Raw genomic sequence first — 18,464 nt, 5'->3', positions numbered from 1 at the left:
CAGTGCGTGGACTACCGTGGCCAAGTCAGACTTCCCAAGGTATCTTATGGATTTTTGGTGGTTGTGGTACTGAAATCACAACTGATGGCATCTTACAATTGAAGAAATAGGATACTGAAGATCACAATGGTATTATAAACTTCTCAAAAATTACACTATATATCTATTTGACTTATAACTTGTAAACCTGCACCTGTCTAAGCTGTCAGTAAAAGAAACTGTTAAGATCCTTTGTATTTCAACCCCCAAAATACAATCTATTATGAAGTAGCAATGAATGATTCAACTAAAAGCGGGGGGGGGGGGGGGGCACACATATGTCTATGAAAATATCTATAAAATAATTTGAGTTTGCCAACCTTGGGTAGCTTCGGTAAAACTTTTGGCAGCCCTTTAAAAAACTGTGATTTTTGAAGATTATCCCTTTGGAATAAAGAATCAAAATACTGTAGTGTCATAGCCCCAACATCATCAAAAAATGGAATCTGAAATAAATATGAAAAAGGAAGTTACATTTGATGTTATGCTATATATTACAAACAAATTTGCATAAACTTTGAACTGGAAAATAATCTGGATGGTAGCAATGGTAATGGAAACATTTCTTATGGTATTTAAAAACATGACCTATTTTTTATATAGCAGCATAACATCATCTCCTTTAAAAAAACATATTCTGCCAGGCAACAGTTCCAGTAAATCACTCACTTGCATTGGTAATAAAGCAATTTTAAACTCTTTCACTACAGAAATATTAATAAACATAGTCTATATTTTTCATAAACTGGAATATTGCTCAAAGCAAATTAAATATTTAAAAGTAAAATGCTAATTGCTTATTAGAGTTGCTAAAATGGCTTTGTGTTATTTCCTGCAGCTATTTTAAGTAATCCTTCTATTTACCCACTTTAGTCATTTGGTCTGCATCTGGTCTGACGGCAGGAGCGACATTTAAAAGTAGCTTGATATGCTCACAGACCTCTTCTGGGATGTTTTGAAGATTGTTAGCACCCAAGCGGCTAAGCTGGACAAATAAAACACATATTAGTTACATCAATAGATAGTGTGCTTATTAAAATCAAGCTAGATATGTCAATACATTCTGATATGTCCTACTTAGTTCTTATAAATGTAGGGGGAAATGGCAGGATGGAGGCATGCTAGTCCTAGCACCTTTACTGCTCTGAATTTCAAGCTTTCCTGATTGTGTGAAGAACACCAGTGGATTGACATGCCCTTCCTTTTTGGAAAGTTGCTCTTCATATAAGGAAAACCTCAACAAGATGGCGGGGTTAGCAAACCCCCTTCCTTTCATATGTATTTTAAGTACATTTATAATTCCTGAATAAGGAGATACACAACTATATTATATGGTGTGTGTGCATGCACCTACTGTTTCAAATATAAGCAAACAGTTGGACCACATAACAAAATTCTGTAATGTTTTTATTTAAAGAAAAGGTGGGAGTTATGTAACCCTGCGGATGTTGTTGGACTGCATGTTTCGGCAGATGTACTCAGCACAGTATAAAGAAAGCTGAGAGTTGCAGTTCAACAACATTGTTTGTCAGGGTGCCAATCAACTGCATTCTCTTTCAGAATGCTGCTGCTTCCTCTTGTGTGCTTTTTAATTTTATTTCCCAAAGAATATTCACAATCAACTAATTGGGGTGTTTTGGGAAAGTTTCCTGCCTCAACATCTTAAAAGAATACATTTTGTATTCTAACAAGGATGTAAATACATCCACCTTGCTTTTCATGCCCTCCATTTCTGCCATTTCACTACAATTTACTGTCAGGAGGAATGATCTTTGATAATGGTGCATATATTATCTAGTTGTTGTTCAATTTAGGAGTGGCAACTATTTCTAAGTGGTTCTGCCGATCACTTGAGGAGTCCAAGTATCGTGCTTGCACAATGAATTCAGCACACATTTTTACTTGACTTATCTTTGAAAATGCATTGCCCCAAAACTGTAAGCAGTAACTCTTTCATAATGATGCTTTAACAAAACAAATTCACAATATACCTGATCGAGCTGTCTACTGAAACTTTTGTAAATATCTTGCTTGTTGACCTCAAAAACAGGTTTTCCATTATTAAACACAGCATACATAACTGCTCCTAAAGAGTACATGTCACTAGCCGTCTCACAGCTTACTGCAAGAATGTATTCGGGTGCCAAATATTCAGGATTGGGAAGACACAAAGATGGTAAGTTTGGGTCCCATTCTTTACAAGAGTATTTTGGCTGCAAGGAAAAAAGAAACAATAAGAAGAGTGTTTTCTAGCATAGGTTTAAAAGCCATTATCAAAACACTGTTTCTTAACACCTCAAAATGTGAATTTAATGTACTAAAGCAGAGTTTCTCAAACTGTACTCCTCCGATGTTTTGGACTTTAGCTCCCACAATTCCAAACTGCCAGTAGGTCCAAAACATCTTGAGGAGCAACACTGCCCTAAAGAGATGGGGACTTTTAACAAGGATTTGAGAGAAAACTGAATTTAATCTTTCAGCAGTGGAATACAACACTGAAAGAAGCCAATTTTATACCAGCTGTAACTGAAATTTAATTTCAAAGGTATATTTCTTTCCGTTATTACACCAGTGGATCTCAACTTATGGGTCCTCGGGTGTTTTGGTCTACAACTTCCAGAAATCTCAGCCAGTTTACCAGCTGTTAGTATTCCTGAACCACTGTACTAGACAAAGCAACCCTATTTAGTTGATACGGATCTTTTATTCGTTAATTATTACCACCTAAAATTATTTCAGGCTTTCTTAAAATAAAAACTGTCTTGCTTCTATGTTCTTTTTCTATCTACCAATGAATTGGTCTGCTTTGTTTAAGAAAGGATGGATTTTATGTTTTCAAATTGTTTTTTTTCCTCAGCAGTTCTAGAGAGAATTCTGGAGCAACCTGAAATTGTCATAGTGCTTTAGCAAGAATAATCTGAATGCCTGAAAAAGTGTCTGGTATTTTAATGTTATGGCTACTCTATACTATCACCTGCTCCCCCCTCCCCCTCCCCACTTTTACCTTCTTGCTTTGCTAAACATGCAATCTAATGATTTTGTGACCTGTGTGTGGGTTCCATAAAGATATTCCTCTAATATGGATTTTTTAATGTCCCAAAATTGAATTCTAAATTGTCAGTACAAGAGAATTATACACTGGGTTTATTCAAATTACATCCCATTGTTCTGATGTACATTTTCAGAGTTAAATAAACTAAACGAGGTCCTTATTTTCACACCATGAAGTAAACACAAAGACAAATAATCTGACTACTTAGACAAAATCAAACATCTTATTACCTCTTGTTCAGATGGATTTATGGATTGAATACAAAAGTCAAATCCCATAATTTTCCATGCGCCACTTTTATTTAAAATGATGTTTTCTGGAGAGAGGTTGCCATGGATCATTTTCACACTGCTATGTAGAAATGATAAGCCTTCAGAAACCTGTTAGAAAAGAGTGTCCTTGTCAGGGGCTTTGTTTCCTACCCTTATAAAGCCACGCTATATGAGCAATGTCAGGTTTTCCTCCTTGAACTGAAGCCCAAACTACTGATACTATGGTCAAGAAGGGAAGTGGGGGTCATTCAATTCCAGATCAAGGACAATCCTTTCCCAGCATTTTTTTCTTTAGTGCCAGCAGCACCATGATTTCTGCTGAGGGAACAAACTTGCAAAAGCTTCCAAAAAGCCTGCAGAAATAGCAGCTGCCATATAAATATTTGCTTCTGTGCCAATACAACAGCTTATTTTGTGTGTAAATTCACACATTCACACAACAACCTAGAGATTCAAAACATCCAGGGCTGCCATGGGTGAGCATACAGTTTTAGTGTATACTGTTCAATCACTTAAGATGAAAAACAAAATAGTTAAACAATGTTCCAAAAGAGGGAGCTATCCTGCTCCAAACAACCTAGAAAACAAATCTGGTGTACATTGTCCATTTGTTTTTCTGGAAAGAATACATTCAGAAAAGGGAGCTGCCCATTTTTGTGCAACACGGCAAACCAGTTTTACTCCATGCTCTGCTCCCCCACAGCAAGTGAGCATGATTGGAAGCATGCAGCAGTACACAACAGAAAGTGAACAGCCACTGTTCTTGCGAAATATACAGAAAAATAAAAAGTAGGAAATAAAAAATATGTCTGCTAGACAACCAATGAATTAAAAATCTCAAACCAATCTATGTTCTAAGCAAATAACAGGCCAAGACTTATTGGTGTTTTCATTCAAACAAATCTTAGGTTAGAGTGCCTCATTTATGGAGGTCAACACTCAGGGTTGGCAGCTATGATATAAAAATAGAGAACAGGGTTACAGAAATGCAAGACCCACTTATACAAATATTTTCATTCATGTAACTCTGGCCATGCCAAAGGTGCCAAATGCACGCATGTGCTTAAAGGTAAGATGTTGTGGTACATGTATGATACCAAATGCATTATGCTTGCCTGCACATAGCATTATTAAGGAAGCATATACGAGTGCTGAATACATACTTGAAGCAAACCATATTTGGTTTCCACATCATAGAGCTTATATTCTTTGATGTCAGATGGTAAAGGTGATGGAAGATTGTCCCAGTTGCCAAGAACATTGGATAAACTTGCAAAAACTGGTTCTGTGCAAAATGCCAAACAGTCCCTAGAATAAGAAAAAAAGAAGTGAGCCTATTGGACAGATATTTACAATATGGGCAGTTGTAGTCCAGTGCTTCTTTTTAAAGAATGCTCAAATATCGACTTGGGGTGGTGGGGAGCAAGTGATGCTTTACATCTGGTGTATGTGCGCATGCATGTATGTATGTTTAGCTGAAAGCCTCTACCCCAGTGGTTCTCAACCTGTGGGTCCCCAAGTGTGTTGGCCTACAACTCTCAGAAATCCCAGTCACTTACCAGCTGTTAGAATTTCTGGGAGCTGAAGGCCAAAACATTTGGGGACCCACAGGTTGAGAATCACTAAGTCATCTTCTGTGAAATAGGCAAATATAATATGTCCCCAAAAATGTATGCACCCTTGAAAAGCCAATAATGGCTATATGGTGATTATCTGTAGGCTAAATAAAGAATTTGTATGTTGAAAAATAAGTGCTATAGTAATGATTTAATCAGTTACAAATTCCATCCGAAATTAGACTTTTATACAAGCCGTCGAAATTGTCATCCCTGCGCTATGATACGCTGCACTTAAAAAAGAAAGCAAAATAACAATAAATACAGAATTATAAGCTGTTACGGGTGTATACATTTTGAGGGGACACCCTATATATGGTCTGGCATCTAAAGTTCATACCCAAGATCTACATTATGTTCAGTTTCTTTGTATTCCATGAGATAGACCACTGTAGGGACACTTTCTTATTAGACAAGTCTAAACTTCAGGTTTCCAGCATCAGTAATAATCAGTATCAGTAATAGTTTCCATATGTGAACACACACCACAACAGTAAGAGAATCATATTCTTAAAATTAATATTAGGAAGATAAAATACTTGATAGATTCAGAATATAGACATACTGTTAGTTGGCTTTTAGAAAAATATTTTAAAGAAGCAGATCATTTCAATTAATTTGCTTCAAATCTGCTTCTCTTTTATCTTGCTTGCTATGATGCTTGAGATCAGAAATATTTTTGGTTTTTTTCAGTTTTGAAAACTAAACTATACATGAGATATATTGCAGATGGTATTCCAGTCTATACACAAAATTAATTTATGTTTCCCCTTATATACATAGCCTGAAGGTACTTTGTGCACAATATTTGTAATATTTTTATACATAAAACAAAGTTTTTGTACACTGAACTACAAGGAAGTAAATGTGTCATTATCTTAGCAACCCATGTGATCAATTTTGGAGCATTTCAGATTTCTAGAAAACAGATATTAAACCTGTACTCTAAGTTTATGTACTTTAGCTTTTCTAAATTAATAAACTGAATGTCCCAATATTTTGTAACTATTAATTATATAATAAACTTAAGCCCTAATTAAATAACAGAGAAACTTACCGAGATTCTTCTAATGGATGCTGCACAGTTAGCAGCCGGGGATGTCGAAGTCTTGTTAGCTGTTGAACTCCTCGTTTTAAGGAATCAATAATTTGATCCTTCTCAAATTTCTGATACTTGTCTATGAGCTTTTTATCAAAAACAAAAACTGCAACTTCCTAAGAGTAAAACATGGAAATATAACTACTGAATAGAGAAGAACCAAAAACAACAAAATTACAGAACCACTGATATATTTGTTTTCCCCAAGAAACTAAGAACAAATAGCAATCTTCATAATGACTTGAATTATTTACAAGCCAGCCAATATTACCTGCACATACATTGTTAGATATATCAATTGTGTTTTCTTAAACTATATTATAAGAAGTCATGTACAAGTGTCAAGCCAGCACATTTATCTCCAAATTTCCTCCACTTTTGTATCTGCTTTGTCTGTTCAGCCCATTTCTTACATTTACAGTAAGAAATTCTGGTTTAATGTCAGTATACTAATTAGAATAAAACCATAGTTTAACATTCAATCAAAATATGCCCATACCATTAGACTTTTAGAAACTGACGGAAAGGCTTGTAATGGTGTATTGTACTATTTTGTCTTTGGTATACGAATTTTCAATGAATTGTAATGGTTTGAACTTTATAAAATATTTAATTATATTAAATAATGTTTTATATTTATACATGATGCCAATTTTTGTATAATTTTACTCTGGATTGTTTAGTACGAATCCTTTAAAGATGGGATATAAATGAACAAATAATAATAAAAAGTGGGGTTTTTTCCCTATCTCATGCTATACCAACGAAATCAAAATGTTCTTCAACATAATAAAAAAATGTGTCAGAACATTAGTCTCATACTAATGTATGTAATATGTAGTCTTCATCTAAGGGGTTCAGTTTTACTAACAATCTCAAAATTCTGCACAAGTTTATTAAAGATGTGAAATTTACTTCTACAAATTGTTAAGTGAAATGGAATCATATTTATTTTCATTCCTTTTTAATCATAGTCAGCTGAAGTAAATGGGCTAACTATACAGGATCAACAGTGAAGTCAGTTCAGTGGATCTTTAGAATTAGAGTATGTCAATAATAATTTTAAAATACCTTGTACATTAGGATTGCTATTAGTATTCAAAGGTTAATTGTACTCTCTCATCACTTAAACAAACTCTACATAGACAATTACAAATGAAATTGATCAAAATTATTTCAAGTGACCATCTTCATGTCCCTTCATTGTTTACTCTGCACTTTATCCACCAGCCCTATCCTCACAATTTTTGCACCATTTTGCACAATTCTGTTCCGCTCTCCCGTAAACAGAAACTGATTATTATTGTTCATTGGTTGGTTCGATGTTTGCTTTTATATTTTGTTATATTGTTTTATTTTGTTTTATGCTGTTGTTGTGTATTTTAATATGTTATCTTTTAACTATGTTGATCAGGCTTGTCCCCATGTAAGCTGCCCTGAGTACCTTTGGGGAGATGGAGGTGGCATACAAAAATAAAGTTATTAATATTATTACTAAGTATAATAACGTTTCCAATAATAAAATATAATTCATTATTTCTTGTTTAGTTATGGGAAGATCCATTCTTTCCACATTTTAATTAATAATGATTTACTACAGAAAGGCCACATCTTTATTAAAAAGATTTGCTAGCAACTTTTTCTGAAAATATCACTGAGATATCAAACACACCAAAAGACTGCTACTCTTACTTATTGGCAGCCAGCCGGTCCTCTTGTGTCTAAGCTAACCCCATGAAAAGCTTTCAAAATATTTTGCCTTTGTTGTCAGACAAGTGTTTCAGAGATAGGGTGGTTTTTAATGCTGTTTTTATTACAGATGATCACACAGAGGTACCATACTCAAGAGTTTATGATCAATTGACAGCATATGGTAGTCAAAATGAAACATTACTACTGAAGTATTGAACAGACAACTCTCAGGACATCTCTGAAGTTCTACAACCAGACACCAAGGACACTGCCTTTCCCTGAAGATACATACACACCTTATTAACACATGGATAGCCCCAATCAATATATGATAAAGCAAGGATTGCACAATTTATTTGTCCTACAGATAGGTTAAGAGCTATCATCTCTTGGAACATCTCTCTGATATAACTCCAAGGCAGATCAAAATGCACTTAAATCATATTCTGATACTTCTGAAAATGTAAACCCCAAATCAGACAAAAGCATTCACTGACATAAATATAAAGTGATACCTATTAAAAGCTTTGCAAAATAAACATATCTATATTGCCTGCATGAGGTCACAAAGAGTCGGAGACGACTGAACGAATGAACAACAACAACAAAACTATAAACAATGGATGTTTTGTATAACTTGCCAATTTTATCACTAGAACCACCTTCCTTCATTATAAAATACAGGCAGGTTCACAATACTGAATGTAACTAACTGACTGGTAGATTTATTTGGGAGGTGATGGATCCCTGGTTATCCAGAAATTTATGGGCAACAACTAGCACCTTAAATTAGATCTGGGAACAAACAGGAAACCAGCAGATAGATCAGTATAATATGATCTGAAAAGTAGATATGAAACATTTATTTGCTCCCTGCATTTTGGGTCATCTGAAGCTTCTGAATAGAATTCAAGGGCAGTCTCACACGGTTTATTGGAGATAATTAACACATGTAGTTATGGATAGATATTACCCTACCTTATGTATGAACACATGCAATTCCCTACACAAGAAACAGAATCATTAGAAGCACACTACATGAAGTCTGAAGGTCTGTAACATGTCTTGTTCTTCAAATCCCAGGAATCCCAGACAAATTTATTATCTTAGTCTATTTATTATTATTTTATTATATCATTGTTATTATTACATTTCCATTAATTTACTTTATTATTATTATTATTATTATTATTATTATTATTTCTATTACTTATATTATTTTACTTTATTATTACTTTTATTATTACATTTCCATTATTTTACTCTACTATTATTATTACTGCATTTATTATTTTACTCGATTACTTTACAGCTTGGACTATGATTGTTGGATTGTGTGATTTTAATGTTTTTATATATATTTATATGTCTTTATTTCCATGTTTTAATGTTAAATGATGTTGTGCTTTATGATTTAATTGATAATTGTATGTTATTATCGTTATGTTATGTGAGGCATTAAATTTTGCCATAATTATGTTGGAAACTACTTTGAGTCCCCCGCTGGAGTGAGAAAAACAGTATGCAAGTGAAGTAAGTAAGTAAATAAACTCTTCCAGAATTGGATTATGTGGTGTCATAGTTCAATAGAAAAGGCACACATAAATCTAGGCCCAGTCCCTTTCTATCAGAGAGGAAAGCTGGGATGAGATCAATCATGGAAGGGCAGTGGAACAGCCAGAGTAAATATTTAACAATTGACTAGTTTCAACTGGATAATATCTGACCTACCCTAGTTACAGGAAACATTTGTTGGACCCAGATACCTTTCTCCCTTTCAATCATACAAATATTAGACATTTCTCAACGATGTATTATGCTGAAATGCAGATAGATATGTCGATGCAGTTGATGCAGATTGGGGTGTCTAAATATGTTAAGGAAAGGAATCTTTGAAACTCACAACATACATTGATTTTTATTTATTTATTTATTTATTTTATTGCTGCTGACTTTTTAAATCTATTTTTCTATTTAAAAATAACAAACAAGTCAACTATTAGTCATTAAAATGATCCAAATATATCAATAAAGAACTCGTTATTTTATACAAACAATGGGCTTACTCTAGAATGAAATGCATTACATAACTTACAAACATCAAACAACATGAAAACATTCTTTCAAACAATGCAATCACACAGAAAACTAGGGAGGATACAATGAATTTACTTGCATTTTGGAATACTTTCTGAAGTAACTAATATGAACAAAAGATGGTCACAATATTCACTTTCTCATAATCTATTAAGACTCAAACTCATTTTTAAGAACTCCTCTTGAGCACATATAAGTATCATTTGGACATTATTTCAAGGTTGTTGAAATACACATTGCCTTCTGTAAACCTCACCTGTTTTGTTGACTTTTTGGTGCCATTAAAAATTTTCCAAGCAAGCCCGTTGCCACCACTAGCAATGTGCCGTCCAACATCAAATTCCCGAGTGACTGGATTTCCCATGACTGCACTAGTAACATCTGCAGTCACTTTGGTGACGGTGCTCTTCAGTTTGTTAAGCATGGACTCCATTGCTATGACTGTATTCTAGTATGTTTCCTACAAGTAAAAAAAATCTCAAAATGTTGCAAAACAAAAAGAACCCTCCAAAAACTAAACAGTATCTGCATCACCTGCTTAAGAAAATTATACTTTTCCAGAAAGCATATAATCTCAATTCTTTTTCAAATGAAAATGTGCAGACTCAAATAAAAGAATAAGATTTTTTCAAATTAGTTTTATCATTACTGAAGCCCTCAGTATGAGACATAAATATTCAAGGTTTTTTTTAACTTTTCATAGGCATACTTAACACTTACTCTTAGAATTTAGGTGCTAAAGGCACCAGCTGTTCATATCAGAAAAAAAACTGTCTTAGAAAAAGGACAAACGAGCCAACAATCCACATGACTAAGCAGTCTAGATTAAGATATCAGTTGGCAGTCTACCCTTTCCAAAGGAATAAACATTCTCTTGATTGTGAAAGAGATGTAGGGTGTTCAGGAACTGAATGATTCGAGCTTGACAAATTGAATTTATTATTGTTTGTGATACATTCATTTAAATGATGAATTACAGTATTTTGTTGGCATGGCCCATATAATTTTGTAGCTGAATACACAAACATTTAATTGAGTAAAAAAACAGATTACAATACTAAAATGTATTTCCAGATTACTTATAAAGAGGATTTGATCTAAACTCCTACAAACAAAAGAGCTCCTTTCAACTGTCTAATCTAATGCATAAGTGAAGTAAAAATACTTTTTCTATCCATTTTTACTTCCCTGTCTCTCTTAAAAACTATCCTGGAAGACTGTGGAATTATTTGGAACAACAGAGAGGTTGAACCAAAGGAATTGGTGGTGAATATTCTTTCTGATGGTAGAAGAATTGAATGACACTCTACTTAGAATTTTGCAAAAAGTCAACATTGGATGAAATGCATATTTTAATCAATTGCTCATTCTAAATAAATCAGTGGATCAAAGACTAACTTAATTTTTGAGATGTTACACAGGTATCACACAGTATACCTCTACATATAGCCAGAACTCTTTCCTGTTGCACTTATCATGCATAATAAGGAACATACTTTGAGTGAAATTAGAGTGTCACATTTCAAAATTCAGGTACAAGTTCATACACTTGATTTTCTGACACCTGCTACTACAGGTATAGAGATGAAAAATTAAGTATAACAGAAATGAAACCGAAAATTAGAAGCAGAGCTATAAAATATGTTCTAAAGCCAAATACATATAACTTTGTCAGATAAACTGAAAAGAGATCCCAACCATAACCAAGCAAGTATCTGCAGGTAAGTCATATATGCCAGGCGACCACCTAACCTCAATTAGAAAGCCTCCAATGAAGGAATCTATACCACCCTTTGAGACAATTTGTTTCACCATCAGGCAGCTTAGAAAGCTCTTCCTAATATTTAGTAAGAAACTCTTTCCTAACAATTTAAATTAATTGCTTTCAGTCCTGTCCTATGAAGCAGCAGAGAAACGATATGCCATCTTCCACATGACTACACTAATTGAAAGATGGCCATTGTATCACCTCTGAATCTTCTCCAGGCCAAACACTCTCAACTCCTTCATAAGGCTTGGTTTCCACACTAATGTGGTTGCAATCCTCTGGACACATTCCAACTTGCTGATATCATTTTGAAAGTGTGGTGTTAACATGCTCACTCTCTCTTTGTCTGGACTTTACTTTCCCTTCTATTTACTGTGTTTATGTGAATGAAAGTGAAAAAGAGGGCTAGATGAGGCCAATGGTATCAAAGAATAAATGAGGCAAAGGGCATCAAGAGGTTAGAGAGAAAAAGAGAAATAACTATGCCATTCAGTTCTACAAACATGGCCTACCTTTGGATGTTGATAGACTCAACAGACTTTTTCTTGGATGTTAATGGTCCCCACAGGGAGAACAATTCCCCACTCCCAGTTTGAGGCATGTATCTTTTAATTAATTCCATTATAAAAATGTATGGTTACTGAAGCAATTCAGAGGCCAAAGAGAACGGACAGAGCTTGCAAAAGCAGTGGGCCTCAGTGTTTGCTGGGTTTGCTTCCAGACCAACACACACAAATCTGAGAATGTTCAAGTCCCATTATATACAATGGATAGTACAATGGAGTTTCATTTGAACAATGTTCACTTGGCAACATAAAATTTAGCTCCAGCCAAGGACAATTCTTAGAAACCCATTGAACAACTTAAATGAGTGCCAGAGAGAGCCTCTGTGAAAGACTGAAGCCTGTAGCAGGGTGTACCTAAATATCAGCATAGCACTCTGTGTACAGCAAGCCATAGTTGGCTAAATTCATGGGTGCAGAACACACAAATATGGAAAGCGTTCACTTGACAACACAGGCTTCAGTTCCAGTCAAGGAGAAGTCTTAGGAACTTCACTTTGAACTGTAGTACTAGCAACTTTTTGTGCATTAGACTATGAAATAAAAGTGTTTCCATTTCACAGCTTATTGTTTCATGTTGTAAGGAAACAGTATCTAGATTAGAAAGGTATTAAAATGTCATTAAATCTAAAGAGAGAACACTTTTTTGTTCTCTACACAGTAATAATCTTCTAGAAACCACATTCTTTAAACAAGAGATTTCCTTTAGAAGAGGTGTCTGATTGTGCAAGCAACAGCTTTACTGGGTGCTGCTAAAAGCAGTTAGAAAATACACACATAATATGAATACAGATGCCATTTTTATGACCCAATTGATTGTTTCTGTTAATCACATGAGCCACATGTGTGCTCCCGCATGCACAGATCTTTAAACACATTTTAAACACGTTTCATGGTAAATGCGTGTGATGCATTAGATTATGCTTATTTGAGTTTTAATTTTTGGTTAATTTTTTTTGTTTAGTTCATAGGTTTAGATCAACATTGTCTTATTTATTGTATTTGATTTGATTTGTTGTTTGTTTGTTGGTGGCATTGAATGTTGCCGAAGGCTTTCATGGCTGGAATCACTGGGTTGCTGTAAGTTTTCCGGGCTGTATGGCCATGTTTCAAAAGCATTCTCTCCTGATGTTTTGCCCACATCTAGGGCAGGCATCCTCAGAGGTTGTGAGGTCTGTTGGAAAACAGGCAAGTGAGGTTTATATATCTGTGGAATGTCCAGGGTGGAAGAAAGAACTCTTGTCTGCTTGAGGCAAGTGTGAATTTTGCAACTGGCCACCTTGATTAGCACTGAATGGCCTTGCAGCTCAAAAGCCTGGCTGCTTCCTGCCTGGGGATCATTTGTTGGGAGGTGTTAGCTGGCCCTGACTGATTCTTGACTGGAGTTCCCCTGCTTTTTGAGTGTTGCTCTTTATTTACTGTCCTGATTTTAGAGGGTTTTTTTAAAAAAAATACTGGTAGCCAGATTTTGTTCGTTTTCATAATTTCCTCCTTTCAGATGACATTTACCATATGCATGTGGAGACTATGATGCAGAACAATGGCCTCAAACTACAGGAAAGTAGATTCCACCTGAACATTAGGAAGAACTTCCTAACTGCAAGAGCTGTTCAGCAGTGGAACTCTCGCTCCCAGAGTGCGGCGGAGGCTTTTAAAGAGAGGTTGGATGGCCATCTGTCAGGGGTGCTTTGAATGGGATTTTCAGGCTTCTAGGAAGGGGGTTGGGCTGGATGGCCCACGAGGTCTTTACTAACTTTAGGATTCTATTATTTCAATGGCTTCTCAGTGTAGACTGACATGGTGGTTGTTAGAATGGTCCAGCTGTGTCCAGGTTGGTTCATCAGGTGCTCTGCTATGGCTGATTTCTCAGGTTGAATTAGTCTGTAGTGCCTTTTGTGTTTCTTTATTCATGTTCGGGTGCTATGTTTGGATTCCCCCAGGCAGGAAGCAGTCAGGCTTTGAAGCTGAAAGGCCATTAAATACTAATCAAGTTGGTCAATTGCAACATCCACCCTGGACATTCCACAGATATATAAGCCTCACTTGCCTAATTTCCAACAGACCCCTCAACCTCTGAGGATGCTTGCCATATATGTGAGTGAAATGTCAGGAGAGAATGCTTGCGGAACATGGCCATACAGTCTGGAAAACTCACAGCAACACTGTGGCATTGATTTTTGCCATTTTGTTACTTGCTGGAAACTGCCTTGAGTCCCCTCAGGGAGATGTAGTGGGTTACAAATAAAGTACTATTATTATTATTATTATTATTATTATTATTATTATATTTAAGAATGACCCTGACTTCAGTTTACACAGAAGAACCATTAATGACATTTACCAACCTATTCATCACTAAAAAAAATAATCCAACTGAGGAAGGGGACAGCATGTTTTCTGCTGCTCTGGAGACTAGAGCAAGGAGCAAAGGATTCAAATTGCAGGAAAAGAGATTCCACCTAAGTATTAGAAAGAACTTCCTGACAATGTACAGCAAGAGAATATGCTACTTTGGAGTCTCCTTCTCTGGAGGGTTTTATGCAAAGGCTGGATGGCCATCAGTCGGGGGTGCTTTGATTGTGTTTCCCTGGGGTTCAGCTGGATGGCCTTGAGATCTCTTCCCACTCGATGAGTTCCTGTTCCCACCTTCCTAAAAACCAGTGTTTAGCAGGGGAATATGCTTCCTTGGAGGCTGCTTCTCTGGAGGGTTTTATGCAGAGGCTGCATGGCCATCAGTCGGGGGTGCTTTGATTGTGTTTCCCTGGAGATTGGGCTGGATGGCCCTGGAGTCCCTTCCCACTTGATGACTTCCTGTTCCCACCTTTCTAAAAACCAGTGTTAGGCAGGAGAATATGCTTCCTTGGAGGCTGCTTCTCTGGAGGGTTTTATGCAGAGGCTGCATGGCCATCAGTTGGGGGTGCTTTGATTGTGTTTCCCTGGGGTAGGGCTGGATGGCCCTGGGATCCCTTCCCACTTGATGACTTCCTGTTCCCACCTTTCTAAAATCAATGATCAGCTGGGGAATATGCTTCCTTGGAGTTTCCTTCTCTGGAGGGTTTTATGCAGAGGTTGGATTGCCATCAGTCGGGGGTGCTTTGGTTGTGTTTCCCTGGGATAGGGCTGGATGGCCCTGGGATCCCTTCCCACTCGATGACTTCCTGTTCTCACCTTTCTAAAAATTAGTGTTCAGCTGGGGAATATGCTTACTTGGAGTCTCCTTCTCTGGAGGGTTTTATGCAGAGGCTGGATGGCCATCAGCTGGGGGTGCTTTGATTGTGTTTCCCTGGGGGCTGGGCTGGATGGCCCTAGGATCCCTTCCCACTTGATGACTTCCTGTTCCGAAGTTTCTAAAGACCTCCTGACAGCTGACACTAGCCAGGCACCTGATCCCTTGGCGTGAATCATCCCAACAACAAGGAAGGTGTTCCTGACTCTAAAGCAACTCCACACCCACCCAGGAGCCTTTGAGATTTGTGAAGGAAATGGAAGAGATCAAACACCACTGAAAGGATGGGAAACGTTTGGCATAGACTTCCCCTTCCGCCCTGCTCTCGCTGACAGCCCTTCCGGGACTGCACCCAGGAGCAGGCCCCGGCAGCCTTTCCAGGGAAGAGCCAGGCCTCTCCGGGCCAAGAGGCCACGCTCCGCCGCTCACAGCCCCGCGCCAGGCCTTGAGGGCTCACCTCCGCCTGAAGGGAAGGGGCCGGCCCCACACTCCGTCCGGTTCTGACGCCCACCACGGCGCGGCTACACCATGGCGGCGGCTGCGGCCTCCTCCTCCTCCACGAATCCCCAACCGGACTGGTTCCCGCTTCTCTTCCTCTTTTTCTCCTCTCCGCCTCCGTCCCTGTGGCCGCTGAGGGAGAAAACAGGACGCGGCGCTCGGGGCCGGAAGTCGCGCCGGAGGAAGGAAGCCCCGCCCCCTCGCCGCGCGCCTCCAACGGCGGCTTCGGACCAGGCGCCAAGTTTGACGGACGGGGATGGAGTCGAAGAACAGTGGAACAGGCAGGGCACAACTTGGGCCTTCCCTTCAGGGGTTTTGGGGCTCAACTCCCACCATTCCTCACAGCCTAATCAGCCGAGGGGGAAAAGGAAAGGGCCTGAGGCTGTGAGGAATGGTGGGAGTTGAGCCCCAAAACCCCTGAAGGGAAGGCCCAAGTTGGCCCATGCCTGCTGTAGAATGATTCAATTTGGCACCTTTTTTGTTGTTTCTTCGTTCAGTCGCTTCTGACTCTTCGTGACCTCATGGACCAGCCCACGCCAGAGCTCCCTTAACGCCGCCGTCACCACCCCCAGCTCATTCAGTCAAGGCAGTCACTTCAAGGATGCTATCCATCCATCTTGCCCTTGGTCGGCCCCTCTTCCTTTTGCCTTCCACTTTCCCCAGCATAATTGTCTTCTCCAGGCTTTGCTGTCTCCTCATGATGTGGCCAAAGTACTTCAACTTTGTCTCTAGTATCTTTCCCTCCAGTGAGCAGCCGGGCTTTATTTCCTGGAGGATGGACTGGTTGGATCTTCTCGCAGTCCAAGGCACTCTCAGAACTTTCCTCCAACACCACAGCTCAAAAGCATCGATCTTCCTTCGCTCAGCCTTCCCTAAGGTCCAGCTCTCACATCCGTAGGTTACTACAGGGAATACCATGGCTCTGACTAGGCGGATCTTTGTTGCCAGTCTGATGTCTCTACTCTTTACTATTTTATCGAGACTGGACATTGCTCTCCTCCCAAGAAGTAAGCGTCTTCTGATTTCCTGGCCAGTCTGCATCTGCAGTAATCTTTGCGCCTAGAAATACAAAGTCTGTCACGGCCTCCACAATATTGCATTACAATACTATAAATATTATATGTATATACAATATATTATATTACATTATATACAATATATTATATTACATTATATTATACTAGCTGTGCCCTGCCACGCGTTGCTGTGGCCTATAGTAAAACTTATCAAAGTTGAGGTAGATATCTGGACTATTATGAAAGAGAGGTCCCTACCTATTCCTTCCCCCTTTTCCTCCCCCTTTCTCTACTTTCTTCCTTCTCTACCTCTTTCTTTCTTTCCTTCTTTCACTACTTGGTTTCATCCTTCTCTCTTTCCTTCATTCCCTCCCCCTTCCTTCCTTTGCCTTTCTTCCCTCCCTGTTTGCTTCCTTCTTTCACTTTTTATTTCCTTTTATTTCACCACCATCATAACAATAACAATAATGCAATGCATTGCCTCTGGGACCTGACACCTTTCCCATTCCCCCTAAAAGGGTCTCATAGGAACAATAGCATAATAATAATAATAGAAATAACAACCTTTACCCGCCACGTGTTGCTGTGGCCAATCTTCCCTCTTTCTCTCCTTCTTTCCCTCCCTCCCTCCCTCCTTCCTTCCTTCCTTCCCATCTTTCCTTCTCCTCTTCTTTCTCTATCTCTTTCCTTCCTTCCCCCTTTTTCTTTCTCTTCTGCTGTCTCTCTTTTCTTTCCTTCCATCTTTCCTTTTCTTTCCTTTTCTTCCTCCTTCTTTCTCTAACTTTCCTTCCTTCCCCCTTTTTCTTTACCTCCCTTTCTCTTTCTTCCTTCTTTCCTTCCTTCCTGTCTTTCCTAGATTTTGACAGGGCGGGAAGGGGCGGGGTGGGGTTTGGAGGTGGCCTGAAGTAAAAGGAGGTAAGATTGGGGTGGGGGAGTGATGGAGCGTGGGGTTGCGTGTGTGTGTGCGGCGGCGGGGGGAGTGATGGAGCCTGGGGTTGCGTGTGTGTGTGCGGCGGCGGGGGGAGTGGGGTTGCGTGTGTGTGTGCGGCGGCGGGGGGAGTGGGGTTGCGTGTGTGTGCGGCGGTGGGGGGAGTGATGGAGCGTGGGGTTGCGTGTGTGTGTGCGGCGGCGGGGGGAGTGATGGAGCGTGGGGTTGCGTGTGTGTGTGCAGGCGATTTGTCATGCATGTCCTTCTTTCCCTTTTTTTCCAAAGCGACCCTTTTCTGTTTAGGACACCTTGCTCTTTGGCCACACCCCCTGTGTGTGTGTGCAGGAAGCAGCGCGGCGGGGCTTGGAGTGGGCATGGTTTCCGCAGAGGGAACGTTGGCCGGAAGACCATGTGCACGCGCGATGGAACTTGCGGCTGGGCGCCAATGCGCATGCTCAGTTGTTTTGCCGTTTTGTGAGTGTGTTGTGTTGTTTTTCATTTTGATTAGATATGTTTGTACCTTGTGGGTTGTGTTATGGGCATGGGAATTTTGGTTAAGTTTCGTTGGGGTTTTTTTGAGTTTTGTTCTTTTGCCGTT

At 38.7% G+C, this 18,464-nt stretch overlaps 1 protein-coding gene across 1 annotated transcript in view; it reads right to left on the bottom strand.

Moving 5' to 3' along the window:
• Positions 1–16,128, bottom strand: part of SCYL2 (SCY1 like pseudokinase 2) — a 33,842-nt gene extending 17,714 nt beyond the window's left edge. The window contains exons 1-8 of the mRNA XM_060777251.2: positions 15,882–16,128; positions 10,124–10,327; positions 6,037–6,194; positions 4,527–4,671; positions 3,322–3,471; positions 2,031–2,252; positions 908–1,024; positions 360–485 (exon numbers count right to left, since the gene is read on the bottom strand). Coding sequence (XP_060633234.2) covers positions 360–485; positions 908–1,024; positions 2,031–2,252; positions 3,322–3,471; positions 4,527–4,671; positions 6,037–6,194; positions 10,124–10,300 — 1,095 coding nt within the window. The 5' untranslated portion in view covers positions 10,301–10,327; positions 15,882–16,128. The remainder of the gene's footprint in view (positions 1–359; positions 486–907; positions 1,025–2,030; positions 2,253–3,321; positions 3,472–4,526; positions 4,672–6,036; positions 6,195–10,123; positions 10,328–15,881) is intronic.
• Positions 16,129–18,464: the final 2,336 nt, after the last annotated feature.

The sequence above is a fragment of the Anolis sagrei genome, chromosome 5 (genome assembly GCF_037176765.1).
Source record: "Anolis sagrei isolate rAnoSag1 chromosome 5, rAnoSag1.mat, whole genome shotgun sequence".
Taxonomy (NCBI): Eukaryota; Metazoa; Chordata; class Lepidosauria; order Squamata; family Dactyloidae; genus Anolis; species Anolis sagrei.
This window is presented reverse-complemented; position numbering and strand designations above follow the sequence as displayed.